This window comes from Simochromis diagramma, unplaced genomic scaffold (genome assembly GCF_900408965.1).
Source record: "Simochromis diagramma unplaced genomic scaffold, fSimDia1.1 OVJJ01000680.1, whole genome shotgun sequence".
NCBI classification, from domain to species: domain Eukaryota; kingdom Metazoa; phylum Chordata; class Actinopteri; order Cichliformes; family Cichlidae; genus Simochromis; species Simochromis diagramma.
Window position 1 is genome coordinate 725,174 of NW_024387470.1, and position 17,832 is coordinate 743,005.

General features: G+C 40.1%; 1 protein-coding gene across 1 annotated transcript in view; it reads left to right on the plus strand.

Annotated features, from left to right (window-relative positions):
* Positions 1 to 17,832, plus strand: part of LOC120723516 (multidrug resistance-associated protein 4-like) — a 29,739-nt gene that overhangs the window by 8,094 nt on the left and 3,813 nt on the right. The window contains exons 9-27 of the mRNA XM_040015000.1: positions 112 to 219; positions 334 to 423; positions 3,246 to 3,437; positions 3,998 to 4,092; positions 4,327 to 4,413; positions 5,141 to 5,237; positions 7,552 to 7,770; positions 9,534 to 9,671; positions 9,804 to 9,841; positions 10,265 to 10,389; positions 10,551 to 10,697; positions 11,535 to 11,614; positions 12,680 to 12,830; positions 12,932 to 13,051; positions 13,452 to 13,562; positions 14,495 to 14,595; positions 14,701 to 14,892; positions 14,976 to 15,131; positions 15,677 to 15,766. Of these exons, the coding sequence (XP_039870934.1) occupies positions 112 to 219; positions 334 to 423; positions 3,246 to 3,437; positions 3,998 to 4,092; positions 4,327 to 4,413; positions 5,141 to 5,237; positions 7,552 to 7,770; positions 9,534 to 9,671; positions 9,804 to 9,841; positions 10,265 to 10,389; positions 10,551 to 10,697; positions 11,535 to 11,614; positions 12,680 to 12,830; positions 12,932 to 13,051; positions 13,452 to 13,562; positions 14,495 to 14,595; positions 14,701 to 14,892; positions 14,976 to 15,131; positions 15,677 to 15,766 (2,337 nt within the window). The remainder of the gene's footprint in view (positions 1 to 111; positions 220 to 333; positions 424 to 3,245; positions 3,438 to 3,997; positions 4,093 to 4,326; positions 4,414 to 5,140; positions 5,238 to 7,551; positions 7,771 to 9,533; positions 9,672 to 9,803; positions 9,842 to 10,264; positions 10,390 to 10,550; positions 10,698 to 11,534; positions 11,615 to 12,679; positions 12,831 to 12,931; positions 13,052 to 13,451; positions 13,563 to 14,494; positions 14,596 to 14,700; positions 14,893 to 14,975; positions 15,132 to 15,676; positions 15,767 to 17,832) is intronic.

A 17,832-nucleotide genomic window follows, 5' to 3' on the forward strand; every position in this document is an offset into this window, starting at 1 on the left:
TTAATTTCTGTCATAAACTGTAGGAAAAGTTGGCAGTTGGCCAGTAGTCATGTCCAAGATAGTCAAGCAATTTCCAAAGCTGGTGTAAAACCATGTATATCATTTTCTCAGAATTTTCTCCTACTGGAAGAGATTGAGAGAAAAAACACAATGTTGCCTTTGGCGGAAAAGGGGGGAAACTCTATTGAGATCGAGAAACTGACCTGCTACTGGGATAAGGTAAATAGTGTAATATATTTCGTAGCGGTGTAACATATTGTTGTAGAACAATGACTGTTCCTGCAAACTTTATAGTTTGATGTAGTACTTGCTGCCATTTTTGTCTTTGTTTAGAGTTTGGATGCACCATCTCTTCAGAATGTTTCCATCACAGCAAAGTCACATCAACTTCTGACTGTAATCGGACCAGTGGGGGCCGGAAAGGTCAGTAAACTTGTGTAATCTATCTTAGCATCCACCCTAAGATTATAGGAGTCTTTAACCTAACGGTTTATTACCGGATTCTTATACGCTGCTCAAAAAATAACCACTTTAATAACATATCAGATCTCAATGGGGAAAAAAATCATCATTACTGATGTGCACTGAGTAATATGTTAGGTGGTGCAACCTGGCAACATTGGATGAACTGAAACATAATGTCCCAGAGGTGTTCTATTGATTTAGGTCAGGTGAGTGTGGGGGCCAGTCAGTGGTATTAGTTCCTTCATCCTTCAAGAACTGCCTGCATACTCTCACCACATGAGGTTGGACATTGCTGTGCACCAGGAAGAATCCAGGACCCACAAGCAAATTCAAATCAAATTCAAATTTTATTTGTCACGTACACAGTCATACACAGTACGATATGCAGTGAAATGCTTGGACAACTGCTCGTGACCTAAAGAAAACAAAAAAGGAAAAGGCTATGAATAAGATAGGAAATAAATATGAAAAATTAAAAAGGGAAATAAATATGAAAAATTAAAAAGGGTAAATTTTACTAGGAAGGAATAAAATATAAATTAAGGTTAAAAAGGAAATAACTGTACAACACAAATTAGAATGAAGGGTAAATTTAACTGAGAAAGAATAAGATAAAATATATAAATTAAAGTTGAAAATAAAATAACTGTACAACAAAATACACAATACACAATATAGAACTATATAAGAATGTATGAAGAAATATAAATAAATATATACACAATAACAGCAGCTGTACAAATATTAACTGGAAATGAAGAATATAGTGTCCAGTGTTGTGCAATCCACATTATGTCTTCTGCAGTGCAAATATGCTTAAAGTGATTTAAGTGATGAAGTGAAAACAATGTCCAGAATGTCCAGTGTGTGTGTAAGAACTGTATGTGTGGGTCAGTACTGTGTGGTGGTGTGATTGAGAGACCGTATCGCCTGCGGGAAGAAGCTCCTCCTCAGTCTCTCTGTGTTGGTCTTCAGGGAGCGGAATCGCTTTCCTGACCTCAACAGAGAGAACAGTCCGTTGTTGGGATGGCTGAGGTCCTTCACGATCTTCCTGGCCTTGGTCCAGCACCGCCTGCTGTAGATTGAGTGCAGGTCAGGGAGCTCGGAGCGGATGGTGCGCTCAGCTGATCGCACAACCCTCTGTAGAGCTCGTCTGTCCTGCATGGTGCTGTTCCCGAACCAGGTTAAGATGTTTCCCGTCAGGATGCTCTCTATGGTGCACGAGTAAAAGTTCCTGAGCACCTTGGAGGGCAGTTGGAAGTCTCTCAAGCGTCTGAGGTGGTAGAGACGCTGACGGGCCTTTTTCACCACGGTGTTGATGTGACAGGACCATGACAGGTCCTGCGTGATGTGAACTCCGAGGTATTTGAAGCTGTCCACTCTCTCCACTGGGCACTCGTTGATGACAGGGGTCTGGTAGTTCCTCTTCTGCTTAGTGCTGAAGTCCACTATCAGCTCCTTTGTCTTACTGACGTTTAGAAGGAGGTTGTTCCTCTGGCACCAGTTCTCCAGATTCCTAATCTCCTTCAGGTAGGCCGTCTCGTTGTTATCAGAGATCAGGCCCACCACGACGGTGTCGTCAGCAAACTTGATGATGGTGGTGGAGCTGGTAGTGGCCACACAGTCATATGTGTACAAAGAGTACAGCAGGGGGCTCAGAACACACCCCTGGGGGGCTCCAGTGCTGAGAGTGGTGGAGGCTGAGACATGTCCGCATATGGTCTGATAAAGTTCAAGGACTTTATTACAATATCTATTGAAAGTCAGGGTGCCGTTGCCTAGCCTGTAGAGGTTTGTGCATCCCTCTATCAATATCCCAGTGACTCACCACCAACCCAATCATGCTGAATGATGTTACACAACATATGTTTTTCCACAACTTCTCCAGACCCTTTCAGTTCTGTCACATGTGCTTAGGATAAGCCTGCTTTCATCTTTGAAAAGCACAGGGCGCAAGTGGAGGACCTACCAATTCTGGTATTCTATGGCAAATGTTAGTTGGGTTCCTTGGTGCTGGGTGGTGAGCACAGGGCTTACCAGAGGGCACTGGGCTCTCTGGCGCCATTATTGTCATTTTTATAGTGTTTTGGCAGTTTCTTTTTGTAAAACAGAGCAGATCCCAGTCCTGATGATGGGTTAAGGGCCTTCAACAGCCTTGTCCAGGTCTCCTAGAACATTTGCTTGTCTCCTGGAATTTCATTTACCGTTTTACCATGTGGGAGATGGACTACCTGTGCAATCTCTGTAGGGTCCAGGTATCGACTAACAACCCCCTCTGCTATTTGACTGATCACATCAATATCCCAAAAGTTTAACTGACTCGATGCTATACATTTATTTAAAAAACATCCTTTAATTCTTTCTTTTAACAGTGTACTTGATTTCATTTGTAAAAGAGTGGAGTTTTTTTGCTTTGTTTTTTCTGTTTTGTTTTTTTCTGTTACTGCATAGAGTCCTATGAAATATGTGGCCCATGACTCAGTACCTTGTACATTCACCTTTAGCAAAAGTAGCTAAAGATCTGCTAAATCTGTATGACTTTATCAGTCATTATTCAGTTTATTCAGGTTTAGAGGCAAATGTTTATACACAGCTCTTTTATGGTTCTGCCAAGGTGTTTCAGTTGTGTTGAGGTCCAGAATTTGTCTGGGCCATTGCACCATAGCAACTCGGAGACAAAGTGCCAAACCATTGCAGGGGTCTGCATGTATTTGTCACTGACAAAAAAAAAAAAATGCAATTTACCCAGCTTACATGCATGACATCCATGTTTTCCTCAGTCATCCCTGCTGAGTGCAATCCTGGGAGAGCTTCCTCATGATACAGGCACACTGAAGGTCAAAGGTCAGCTAACCTACGCATCCCAGCAACCGTGGGTGTTCCCTGGAACCATTCGCAGCAACATCCTTTTTGGGAGAGAACTTAACCCAAAGAAATATGAGCAGGTCCTTAGAGCCTGTGCTCTGAAGAAGGTGAGCTAATGTGTTCTATCAAAACGGAATATTGTGTTCATGACAATGTAGAAATACTACTTGAAAAACTATGACTGAAAAGCTTCTAAAGCCTGAACTACTACTGTGGATTTCATGGACCCGGACTTTACAGAGAAGCAGATGCATGTCCACAACTCAGGCTTCTTCTAGTCATGATTCTGGGTTTTGTACCCAGCGTTTTTCAGCTTTGGAATCTCAGTCTTCAGTTTGATATTTTCTGTATGACCTTGTTGTAATTTTCTGTTGAATATTATGTTTGCTTAGGTTGTGTTTTTATTCTGATTTTATGTTTTGTATTCATAGTTTCTTTGTTAGTTATTCTCAGGTTTTTCCTTTCCTCTTATGTTTTTAATGCCTAGTCTGCGTTTCGATCATTAATACTTGTCCTGGAATCTCTATCTTTGCTTATAGTACAGGATAGCCTATTTTGCTAATATTCTGAAGAACAAAACCAAACTGCCAATATTTATCAAATGACTAAAATGTTCCCCTATTTTTGGCATTCACATTTATTTGTGTTACACGTACATTTTGTGCAGGACCTGGAGATGTTCCCAGATGGAGACCTAACACTGATTGGAGACAGAGGAGCCACACTCAGTGGTGGACAGAAAGCTCGTGTAAACCTGGCGAGGTACGACAACAGTCACAGCAGTTATGTCATTGTTATGCTCAAGAGAGAAATCCATTTTTAGTATAATCCTCAACAAATTTGAATTCCTTCTCTGAGTTATTAGGCAGCCTAAAATAGAGGCAGCAATAAGCTATATGTTCGGGCAATTTTTTTAAACCTCCAGGTATGCACACTACTGTTGCTATAGTTGTTCTACTTCACATGCCATAATCAAAGCCCTTTTTTTTTTTACAGGGCTGTGTATGAGGATGCAGACATCTACCTCCTGGATGACCCTTTAAGTGCTGTGGATGCAGAAGTTGGAAAACATCTTTTCGACAAGTAAAGACTGCTCACAATTATCTGTGTCCCAAAGAGATACCCATATGTATCCATACACATGAAGTATAGTATATTCTACATGCTACATATCTCTGTTTTATAGAAACTAAGGGAATTATTAATTGTAAGGTTAGATTTGAGTTTTCAATTCAACACCGGTCATTTCATGGCACTTTATACTGTAAAGTAAAGACCCAACAATACTATCACTGATAAACTTAGAAGTGGGATTATTATGCTCACATCGAGCCATGATTTTTATTTTAGTTGCACTGCATGATTGGCAGTTCCAAATAAGCATTATTTAACTGTTACCAGTCCTTTTAAAGCCTCTCAGTTGACACAGAGATAAGGAGAAAAAGCCATAAAGATTTCTTTAAGTACATACTGCTGAGGTAATGCACACAGATCCTTTTCTGCTCTATCACAGCCACAGACTTTTTTCTTTTTTCCCCCTGTAGAAATATATTTTCTGCCACACATCCTGTTTGACCTTTTAAATGTTCTCTTACTCAAATTTTACACAAGTCAGCTATAAATGTGTCATAGTTCCAATATTGTAATCACTTTAAACAAACGCAAACAATGAATCTGGATCTTGAGGACTGAGCTCGCATTACACAGCTGCGTTGTGTCGTGCAGTATGGACCTATATGAGATTTTTAAAAGGAGAAAAGTTCCTCTTCTTATTTATGAAATGTGTACACCTGTCTGTGCTTATGATCAGGTGTATCTGTGGCTTGCTGAAGAACAAGTGTCGTATCCTGGTCACACATCAGCTGCAACATCTGAGGGAAGTTGACCAGATCCTGGTCCTCAAGGAGGTTTGTACCCCTGCAAAAGAAAATTGCTTGAAGGAAGCCTGCCTCCTGCTTCTTAACCATGCCATTGTAATAAATAAAGCATTCCCACAGCAGAATCCTGCCTAGTTGGTCAGACTTGGCCTGACATGGTGACAATAACCTGATCAGCTGCGACATTAAAACCACAAAAAAGGTTCTCACCCATTCAGTAATGAACCTGGGCTGTTTATGTCACAGTATGGCTGCCGACGGACAGCCGACTGTGAGGAGTGAGGACGTGGAAGTGCAGACATGCAAAGAGACAAAACTTGAGCATAACAAAAATGAGCTGTTTATTAAGGCTGGCAAAATGGTACAAAAAAAAAGGCAAAGACGAAAGTAAACAATAACCTAAACTGGGTGAACTAAGATTAAAACATGACCTCACAAACCTTGAACATTTAGACCTGGCATGGATTCCTAGAAAAACCTGGAAACATGACATGAACATAGCAGACGACCACCCACTGGAGGTGATCAGGGGAAGTGGAAACACATAGGGACACAGCTGACACAAATTAACATGTCACAGGGGAAGAGTAAAACTAAACACGAAGAACATGGGACACCAGACCTCTTCAAAATAAAATGGGAAACATAACGAGACACAGACGTGACAACACAAGCTTGACAACATAAGAAACGCAGATATGAAACACATGAGGGGTGAGGGAGACTTAAAAACAGGGGTGAAGACGCAAGGGGAATCTAATAAACAGTGAACTGTAACGGCAACCTATGCACAATAGAATTGAACTTAGAGAACCTAATAAACTTAAACATAAACATACTCAAAACATTGGGCCAGAAGACCCAGAATCATGACAGTTTAGTGGTTTCATGCACCTGGACATTATCGGTCCTGTGGGTTGCCTGCTGGGGCTTTGGCTTTTTAAAAGAATGTTTGGGGCTGGTTTAGCTGTAAACTGGGCAGCTCTAGTCCATTAGATGTATTTGCACTTGTTGAGAACCTGTTGTTTAGATGGTGATATGTGTATATAGGACCACGAATGCCAGGATCCAAGGTTTGTCAGAAGAGCTGTCTTACACTGTAAGGACATAACTGCTACTCATCTGTCTGTGGTTTTAATGCTGTCGCTTGTGTCAGTGTTAGTCATAATCCTATATATGTATATATGTATAAATGGTGACATTTCAACCATTTCTAAAATCGAAACAAATACGAAGCATTTTGACCACAGGTAAAACTATTTTACAAATCTGTGCATCCACACCTAAATGCATTGTGATCACTTATGCACAACTTTTTAAGTTCAATTTAAGAAATCTGATCATCTTCTCTTTCAAAAATCTTTCTGTGCATACACATAACATCACTTTAATTTTCACTCACAACACCATGGTTGTACAGGACTGTGGACCATCCTCTGAAGTGGGTATATGCTAATCCATTTAATGTGAAATAAAACTTTGATGTTAATCTTACTATTCTCTGAAAACAGCAACATTATTGTTAGCTTAATTGCTAATCCTGGACATTTCTGCTCTCAGCTGACATCAAGTCAGACAAACCTTGACAATGGAACAGTGGACAGTGGAAGAACAGATGTCCCAGTTTTCTGCTGGGACTTGAACACAGCTTAGATTTGTGGATCTGTGTGAAACTACCTGGGTCTCAAAACCCTATGTGGGCATGCGATGTGACCTGTATGTAATGAATGATTCGTGCATGTGCACTTAAGGTTTTGTAAGTGAGGCAAAGGGTTATGTGTATTTTTAGATATTTGTGTGCACAGGAAGATTTTTTTGAAAGAACATGATCAAATTTCTGAACTTGAAGTTGTGCCTAAACAAGCAGCATTTATTTAGGTTTGGATGTACAGATTTATAAAATGGTTTTCCGTGTGGTTAAGATGTTTTGTATTTGTGTTTGGAGCACACATTTGGAGTTCCAAAGTTTCATTGACCATACAGACCCACCCTTAAGATTGACCTCAGTACTCATTCTTCTCGGGTTTTATGAGTTTGATTTCTTTGTTTGGAGAAGTTTCAGTAAACACTTTCCTACATTGAAGCCTTTGATGCCTTTGACTTCTACCTGTTCCTGTGTTTCAAAGGGAGATGAGGATTGTATGCACTGGGTTTTAGGGGGTTATAGAGTCCCAGATTCCAGATTCACGTGGTTAAGTGCAAAGGTTTGTCTTGGGGTTCCAGGGTAGAGCCTACAGGGGTTACAAACAGTGAACAACCCCCTTTCCCCCCATTGGACTATCCATATACCAAAAGAACAGCAGCCTAGATGTCCAGTAACTGATTTCCTTTGTTGCATCTTTAGGGTCAAATCATGGTCCAGGGAAGCTACAGTGAGCTGCAGTCCTCTGACCTCGATATGGTGTCCCTGCTGAGACGTGATGAGGAGCAGGAGCAATTGTCTCCATTTGCTGACCCAGAAAAACTGTCTTTACAAAGTCGGTGGACAAATGATTCTCACAGTTCACACTGTTTCCTCAACTGCCCCCTTCCACCAGAAAGCACCTACACTGACCATCTTCCTGTATGTATATTTACTAAAGAGATTGAACATTGCTATTTTTACAAAATAGTGTTGTTTTACCTTCAGTTTTTTAAAAATGTAATTAATTTTCATAGACCCCCATGCATTGTCCTTTCTCTTTTTCTTTAAAGTTTCTATACGGTACCATGGTATATAAACAAGTCCATTTATTACTTCTTCTAATATGTGACATTTGTAGATATTACCTGATAGCCATTTGGCTATAAAATATATGCTAACTTCAGGTAGGTATTGGAGAAGTTCACTTACTCTAAGTCAGGGGTGCCAAATCCCAGTCCTCGAGAGTTACTGTCCTGCAGCTTTTAGATGCATCCCTACTCCAACACAGCTGAATCAAATGGTTTGATTACCTCTTCAGCATGCCATCAAGTTTGGCAAAGGCCTGATAACAAGCCGTTCATTTGATTCATTTGATTGGAACAAGGATGCATCTAAAAGCTACAGGACGGTAGCTCTCGAGGACTGGGATTGGGCACCCCTGCTCTAAGTAATTAGTTAATGTGTTAATAAATGGTAAATGGCCTGTATTTACATAGTGCTTTACTTAGTCCCTAAGGACCCAAAAAGCGCTTTACACGACATTCAGTCATTCACCATTCACACACACATTCATACACAGATTCACACACTGGTGATGGCAAGCTACATTGTAGCCACAGCTGCCATGGAGCGCACTGACAGAGGCGAGGCTGCCGGACACTGGCGCCACCGGGCCCTCTGACCACCACCAGTAGGCAATGGGTGAAGTGAAGGGGTGAAGTAATAAAATCATGAAAATGTATGAAAATTAAAACAACACAGAAAATTTAACCCCAAATCAACTATCTCAAATCCCCAACCTCTTAAAAAGTAAAAAAAGATGAGTGAAGAAGAAACACTTAGCGCATCATGGCACCCTAGACCTATTGCAGTGTAACTAAAAGAGGCTTGAGGGTCACCTGATCCAGCTCTTACTAATGCTTTATAAAAAGTCTAATCTTAAAAGTAGTGATGGTGTCTGTCTCCTGAATCCATACTAGAAGCTGGCTGTACAGAGAGCGGCCTGAAAGCTGAAGGCTCTGCCTTCCAAATATTGTAGCAACAACAAGTAAGCCTGCAGTCCGAGAGTGAAGTGCTTTATTGAGCTGATATGGTGCTGTGTGGTGTTCATTCATGGTACATGATATGGTAATGGATGGTACATATACACTGCACTTATACACTTAACACTGAATTACTGCATCCATGTAATGTGGTGTGTAGGTAATCAGCATGCAGGCACTGTAAAGTTGTTACTGAAGCTAAGATTGCTTTGATGGCAGCTTTCAGCTCATCTTTATGTGTCCATTTCCACTCCATGTGAGGTCTCCCAATTTCTTAAATCAGCTATTCTTGACAATCCTTTCAACAGCTTTAAAAGAATTCTCACCTTTTCCTACTCTACGGTTCCTTTCAGTCAAATTTCACGTTACATGTAATAAATATATAAAAAAAAACTATACTGTCAAAAGTATTTGCTCATTTGACCATTCATCCAGAAACACATTTATCAGGTCAGACAAGAAGGACTAGCTCACGGTCCTTGCTCTAATTCATCCTAAAGGTGTTCTGTTGAGTTGAGGTCAGGTTTTCATGATATATATATTTCTCATTAATATTATTTTAGATGCACTATCATGAAGTGTCAGCTTTGTTCTGAGATTACAAACAGTAAAATTATGTTCAAGTATAAAGATGTGTCTGGATCATTTCTTGTTTTGCAGGTTGAAGCTATTCAAACTATTGCAGAGGAGACACGAGCTGAAGGAAATGTCAGCAGTCACATTTATTTTACATACTTCACGGCAGGCTGTAGCCTTCTGGTTTTAATGGTTATAGTATTTCTCAGTATTCTAGCTGAGGTAAGTCACAGACCTCTTATGGTACCATTAGCAAGTGAATGGAGATTTTTAATGCAATGTTTTTATTCATTGTGAACATAAGAAACAAAACCAAGTTGAACCTTTTTTTTATTGTTTGTTTCTTTTCAATAGGTGGCATATATCCTTCAGGACTGGTGGTTGGTATACTGGTGAGAACTCAACACACTTTTAGTACTGTGTAACACTGTGCAAGTCTTGAGATACACCTCATTTCTTTATAATTTGCTTCCAAGGAGCTAAAACATTTTTAGATATATTGTAATGTAAAGGCCCTATAAAGAGATTTGATAAAACAGCAAGTGCTTTGGGGACAGTGGGAAGGCAAAAAAAAAAAAAAATCTATTTTTTCCTTCTGTTCTGCATTTCTATGTATGTTTTCAATAACTCACTACACATGTGTCCCATTTTCCTAGCAAAGTATAAAGAAATTAGTGGTAGATCAGGACTTTAGTCCAGTTCTGTAGAGCCAGTAGCTTACTTTTCTATTCATTTAATTACAGAACATTTTATTAGACTGTTTAAGTGATGTTCTTATGTTTCACACTTTGTTTAATTGTCTTCTCACCTGACAGGGCAAGAGATGATTTTACAAACGGCACAAACAGCAGAGTCACTGCTGTTAGCCTTAAAAGTGGAATGAATGTTACTAGTTCATACCAAGAGTTTAATCTCTCTTTTTACCTCAGCATTTATTCAGGTAAGCCTTTCAGTTCTGTAGTTCTTACTGAAATCTTCACATACTATTGTTGACTACCATGTGTTTAGTGTCCATTATGTTATATTACTTGGTAGAATATCCTGCTGTAAATCAAATACCAAACTATTTTTTTAATATAGTCCTGCTGTGTTTACTTTTAGGTTTGACAGCAGCAGCTGTGGTCTTTGGTTTTGCCAGGAGTTTGGTGATATTTCATGGGCTGGTGAGATCAGCTCAGACTCTTCACAACAGCATGTTTAGTGCTGTGCTCCACACTCCTGTTAGCTTCTTTGATGTCAACCCCATAGGTGAGGCCTACACAGGATTTATTTTTATTTTTAAGAGGAAACAGTCACATATTTATCTGCCTAGTGTTTGTTAATAATGGATTGGATTTATATAGCGCTTTTCTAGAGCCTCCGAGCGCTTACAATTCTACTATTCATTCACTCTCACATTCACACACTGGTGGAGGCAAGCTACAGTTGTAGCCACAGCTGCCCTGGGGCAGACTGACAGAAGCGAGGCTGCCATATCGCGCCATCAGCCACTCTGGCCATCACCAGTAGGCGTTAGGTGAAGTGTCTTACCCAAGGACACAACGACCAAGACAAACAGAGCTTCGGATCGAACCGGCAACCTTCCGGTTACAAGATGAGCTTCCCAACCCCCTGAACCATGGTCCATTGTTTAAAGGTGTAAAATGTAAGACTCTAATTCAAAAATAAATCAAAACTGTCACCAATTGGGGCAGTGTTTCACTAGAAAATTCGTAGGTATCAATCCCCAATGTTTAAAAGACAAACAGCAGAATTAAATCTTGCTAACTATCCAATAACACCGGAGGAGACACTGAAAGCTTTTAAGGCTGGTATTAACATGTTAGCCTGCTTACTTTAGTTGAGATCTCTGTATAGATTGCATAAACATCTAGGACATAACTTTAAAGCTGTCATTTTCTCACATTCTGCTCACAGATTTGGTTTAATTTCATTTTTAATTTCATTTTTAAACCATTTTCAATAAGCAATCACACAGTCTGAACTGCAGGCCTCACATCCACTTATAACACAGAATATTTTCAAGTTGACATTCTGCCCTTTGACAATATAGTCCTGTTAATTAAAACTGTGTCTGCATTGTAGGAAGAATACTCAACAGGTTTTCCAAAGACGTCAGCCAAATGGACTCCGTGCTACCTATCACCTTTGTGGACTTCTATCAAGTAAAGACTACCATAAATTATATACATATATAGACAAAAATACTGTGCCACCTACACCATGTTACATTTACAGGAGCTGCTTGTCCACAGAAACCCATGCTATGAACCTTCCAGCATACATGCTCAATCATCCATGTAAGGAAATCCCAAAAAATTGATTCTGTTCATCTTGACATAGCATTTTGTGGGAGAAACGTTTCATCACTCATCCAAGTGACTTCTTCAGTCTGGACTGACTGCAGGTTTCCCCAAGCTTATGAGGATTACACATCCTGGATAGGGAGGGACGCTGGTTTGAGCGTGGAGTCAAGGAGGCCATTTACGTGAAAAGGGAAAGACCATCTCTGAATCGAGGAGGGGGCCTAAGGGTACATCTTTCACCAACTTACAATGCTGTGATTGCAGCCATACCCCAACTCTCTGTGAATTTTACCCATGCCCTTGATCAATGATCAGTGGGCTTTGATCAGTAATTGTTGATCAATGGTCATGGCAATTTGCATATTAACAATCAAGGAACTGACCCCACAGCCTATTGTTCATTCATTGGGCTGGTTTCAGTCATTGTGCAAATGTGCTGTTTATAAGGTTGGGGAGGTATCTCTGGCTCTCTTCCACAGCATGTCTTTTATCCTGTTTTCCTTCTCCCACCCCAACCGGTTACGGGAGATGGCCCCGCCCCTCCCTGAGCCTGGTTCTGCCGGAGGTTTCTCCCACTGAAAACACTACATCCAGATCAACATAATCACGTTTTTGGGACTTCCAGCATAGAGTTTTTGTATGCTTTTTGAGCACTGGTAGTTTTTTAAACGCGCTATGTGCCTCAGCAGAGTGACCCCACTCTGTAACTCTGCCACTTCATGCTGTGGTTGCTAAATGGCTCCACTTAAAGCTGAATGTGGAATATCTAGGAGGGAAGAAATTTCATGAACTGACAGTTGCCACTATTACTTAAATGATTAGAAGGTGTAGCACTCATTACTTTTGTCCATGTTTTCTTTATTTTGATTTAACAAGATCTTTCAGTATTTTCATTATTTTTCATTATATGATGTTTTTTTTAAGTTATTTTTACAGAATGTTGGCGTTATCGCGGTGGCAGCCTCAGTTATTCCTCTCATCCTCATCCCTGTTGTGCCTCTCCTGTTAATCTTTCTGTATTTGAGGAGCTTGTACCTTCGTACCTCACGTGATATCAAACGCCTTGAGTCAACAAGTATGTTGATTTATTATTTATATCATTTGTTTTGGGGGAAAAAATAATCTGAAAGGGCCGGCAAAAGTAGTTCTTGTCTTTTCATTTTGCCCTTTCTACAGCTCGGAGTCCAGTTCTCTCACACCTGTCCTCTTCCCTTAATGGTCTTTCTACAATCAGAGCTTCCAGATCAGAAGAGAAGTTAAAGAAAGACTTTGATGCCCATCAGGACCTGCACTCAGGTTTACTCTTTAAGAATAAACATTTACACTTTCCAGGCTGACTGGAATTTGTAAAGTGACTGATTAGTTTTCAGTGTTAAGTCCAAAAATTCTGTGAGACAACTTTACTATGGTGCATTTTTGAAAGACATGCAGCAAAATGGTGAAGACTTGAACCCAGGCCACTGCAGTCAGAGCTTCAATGTATGACGTATCTGCTTAACGAAGCAAAAAGAAGACAAATAAGAAATTGAACGACAAACCAGGTCTATTACTTGCCCTGTAATAATCCAGATACAAAAAATAAGTCTGCCTTTGCAGTTTTGTACCCCTGAGCTGTAAAATGCTGATGGAGTATTGTTGACTCAAGTTCAAATCTCAGTAACTCAGTCTCAGGTTTTTTTCTGCTCTTTTGTTTCAGAGGCCTGGTTTTTGTTCCTGATGACCTCCCGCTGGTTTGCACTACGCCTCGACAGCATTTGCTCCATATTTATTACCCTCACAGCATTTGGCTTGATATTACTCAGAGATGGTAAAGAATTAACAACAGTCCATTCATTTAACTCTCCTTCAATAATCTCAAATACTGATTAATTCTGTTCCTATCTTGATTCAGAGCAATTGTGTGGCATCGCATGATTTTTACCAAGGTCTCAGTCCTGTCTTATTTACGGTGTTACGTTACTGGCTTTGCTTTTTTTTTTTTTTAAATTAATTAGTTAATTAAAGCTCCTGATTAGGGTCGGGCTAGGCTTAACAGTGGGTTCACACAAAACCTTGGTTGATTGTGACCCACACCCGTTTTCACACCTTGGCTCGTGTGATTAGGTAGAGGATCAATAGGGGGTCCATGTCCCTCTTGGGGGAACACTCAGATAGGGCTTAAAATCTGGGACTCTCCACCAATTACTCTTAGAACTGAAGAAGCTTCTTGGATGAGAGGTGAAACATCTTCAAGGAAATTTAAAGAAGTCCAGACGCTTTTCTTTCCAAGCTCCTTAGACTCCTGATGATTGGAGACCTTGCAAATGATGCATGTAATTTGAGATCTGGTATCTGCATGCAGTTTTAGTTTCTCTTTTGTGGTTTAAATAAAACAGAAAAAAATGATCCACTGGGTAAAAGTGTTTTTCTTTACTCGTCTTGCTATAAAGCTCAAGTAAGATTCAGGATCAGTCCCAATATTATGAAGGTAGAACCATCTCAGTGAATATATGTCTTTTGCTTTCATGTCTCTTACTAGTGTCACTTTCTTTGCACAATGATCTTTTACTTTTGCAGTTACAAAACGATTTGACTAAAAATTATGTAAAGATGGCAATGTGTTACTGACTGCAATACCTGTGTCCAAGCTAAAGCTACAAAAGCTAAATTGGCAGCACACTGGCCAATTCAACACTTTGTTAAATAGGTTTAGAAGAACAAACTCACGTAGTCTTTTTTTTTCCTTCTTAAATGTATTAGGGCTGGTGGCTGGAGAGGTAGGCCTGGTTCTTACCTATGCTGTGACACTGATGGGAAACTTCCAGTGGACAGTGAGACAAAGTGCCGAGGTGGAGAACATGGTAAAAACAGAGTGACATTTAAATTTAAGGCTTTTTTCTTCTGTTATCAGATATTCACATGACATGCTGTTATGACCTGCTGAAGGGAGCTCGTGATTTTTTCAGATGACATCAGTGGAGAGGGTGGTGGAGTACACTGAGCTAAAAAATGAAGGGCCCTGGGAAACTCAGCAGCATCCTCCCTCTGATTGGCTGAGCCAAGGAATGATAACCTTTGATCGAGTGAACTTCTTCTACAACACAGACGGACCGCCGGTCCTCAAAGAGATTAGTGCCACTTTTCATGCCAAAGAGAAGGTGACACATTTGTTTGCAGACAGATAGTGGGTGGGTCTGGGTGATGATCAGCTGTTGATGTTCTGTGTGTTCGTCTGGGTCAGGTCGGTATTGTGGGTAGAACAGGAGCGGGGAAAAGCTCTCTGGTCTCGGCTCTTTTCCGCCTGGCAGAGCCCCAGGGGAAGATCTACATCGACGGTGTTGTGACCTCTGAGATCGGCCTCCATGACCTGCGCCAGAAGATGTCCATCATTCCTCAGGTACAACATCAGATGACACCTATTCTGCCTATTGTGTTTTTTGATATTTCATTTCATAGCTGGAATTTATGAGGAAAATGTATTGTGGCTGCACAGAACACCTGCCTGATGAGAGAGACCTTAAATCGTAGGCCTACATAATTTTGCACTCGTGTTTAGTACCCACGTTCTTCTTTGCTTCTGCCCATGCACTGCTGTGTATCTTATCGTGTTATCATCACCTGTTGGGAGGATTTTATAATGTAACACTTGTGTGGACCTGCATGTAGAGCTTTGTAGCAAAGTGCTGAAGTTATAAAACAAACTCCTCTGTGACCCTTGACTCTAAGGATCTGTTCGTTTGTAAGCCAAGCAGTGGTAAAAGAATATGGGGCTTCAAGGCTTATTTTTTGAGGAAGTAAAAACAAGAAAAACAAAATGAAAGCAAATTAAATTAAATTAAAAATGAAAATGTGTAGTATGAAACTGATTAGTACACCTTGTATTTATGCTCAAATCAAGTATATCTGTGATTCTGCCTCACTTCTCTCTTCTTTGTTTTCCAGGACCCAGTTCTGTTTACTGGCACTGTGAGGACAAACCTGGACCCTTTTAACCAGCATAGAGATGAAGACCTGTGGAAAGCTCTGGAAGAGGCTAGTAATCACATCCAGGACTTTAGTTACAGCTTCCAGTTGTTTCACAGCATGCCCTCCCCTCCGGTCTCTTTATTGCAGAAATTTACTTAAATTATTGTAAATCTATATACATATAACATATATCATATACATATACCCTTGTACTAATAAATATCTGGGATTCAACTATGCTTTGAAAAATATATGGATGAATTAACTATGTCTTTAAAGATCAAACTGGCATTTTTGTGTTAAAAATTCTTTGGCTAGACAGAAAGTATACTGTGTAGGTACAGTATATGCACTTAAGCTGGATTTCTTTTGAGTGATTTTATGTTAATAATACATATTGCATTGTAAATATTGCAGTGCACCAAATTATTCACAGCACTTCACTTCTTCCAGGTTTTGTCATGTTTCAGATTAATTCTAAATTGCATTAAATTCATTTTCACCCCTTGCACCCATATTAAGAAAGTGAAAAAAAAGTTTGAAATTCATGCAAATTTATTAAAAATATCCATCCATCCTGCCTCCCTCCCTCTTCCGTTTCTCTGAGGCCAGGTCACAGGGCAGCAGCCAAAGCAGAGAAGCCCAGACCTCCCTCTCCCCAGCCATCTCTTCCAGGTTACCTGGGGGAAGACCAAGGCATTTCCAGGTCTGCCAAGAGATATGGGCTGTGTCCCAATTCAGGGTCTGCACGCTTGAAGTACGCATTTTAAGTGCGATTACGTCACCGCCACACGACGACGGCTGTCCCAATCCGAAGTGTACTTCAAATGCATACTCCAAATGCGCCGTCGATTTCCCCAAATATCAAGCGTGGTCCGGTGCACGCTTCGTGGTCCCATATATCCCACAATTCATAGCGCAGCGGTGGGTGTGGAGAATTTTGCCGCAAAATACGGCAGAAGGGAGCGACCGAAGAGTGAACTGTCAAAGTACTGAATATGATGTCACTTATTTATGTGCGAATGTTTAATAATGAAGAACATTAAAACATTGCTGTTGGCCACATGTCAGCAAAGTGTGACATTGTGTGACATTAGTGATGTTTGTACTCTCAGCGTTAACTTGGTTTTAAAGCATATATATATGCTTTAAAACCAAGTTAACGCTGAAAGTACAAACATCACTAAAATATATATATATATATATATATATATATATATATATATATATATATATATATATATATATATATATATATATATATATATATATATGTACCTCACCCAGGAGGTGCCCAGGAGGCACATAAGTATTCACAGGCTTTGCCATGATACTAAAAATTGAGCTCCAGACCATGATAAACAAAATTCTCTGGTCTGATGAAACAAAGATTGAACTGTCTGGCCTGAATGCCAAGATTTGTGTCTGGAGGAAACCAGGCACTGCTCATCATCTGGCCGATACCAGAGCCACCCCACTGAGCTACAGGAGAAATGTGAAAATGGCTGTGTTCCAACATTCCCCATTCAACATGATGGAGCTTGAGAGTTTCTGCATAGAAGAATGCACAAAAATATGTGCGCCAAGGTCGTAGCATCATACTTCAAAAGACTTGAGGCTCTAATTGCTGCCAAAGGTTCAACAAAGTATTGAGCAAAGGTTGTGAATACTTATGTAGATTGAAAAATACATGCATACATACATTTTTGTTTTCTACTTTCTAAATTTGCGAGAATTTCAAGCTAACTTTTTATGCCTCAACCGTAAAAGCCTGAGGGAGTGTTGTCATCACCTTGCCGGTCTTACCCAAGTTTGCGAATGCAAAAATTCAAGAACTAAGCGACGTAGGATTTTCAAATTCATATTATAGTTTGAACCACGAATTTGAATCTCTGTGACCTCAACCTCAAGATCAAGGTCAGAGGTCATGTTTCCTAGGAAGACACCTAGGATTTTTACCATAGGTGCATCTGCTAGGATTCTGGGATATAGCACTTGCGGCCGCCAGTGTTTTTATTTCACTTTATGAGAAATGAAATTAATTTATTTTGGAATAAGGCTGTGAAGGAAGTGAAGTACTGTCAATACTTTTTGGATGCACTGTATATGTCATTTGATTGTTTTTAGAAACT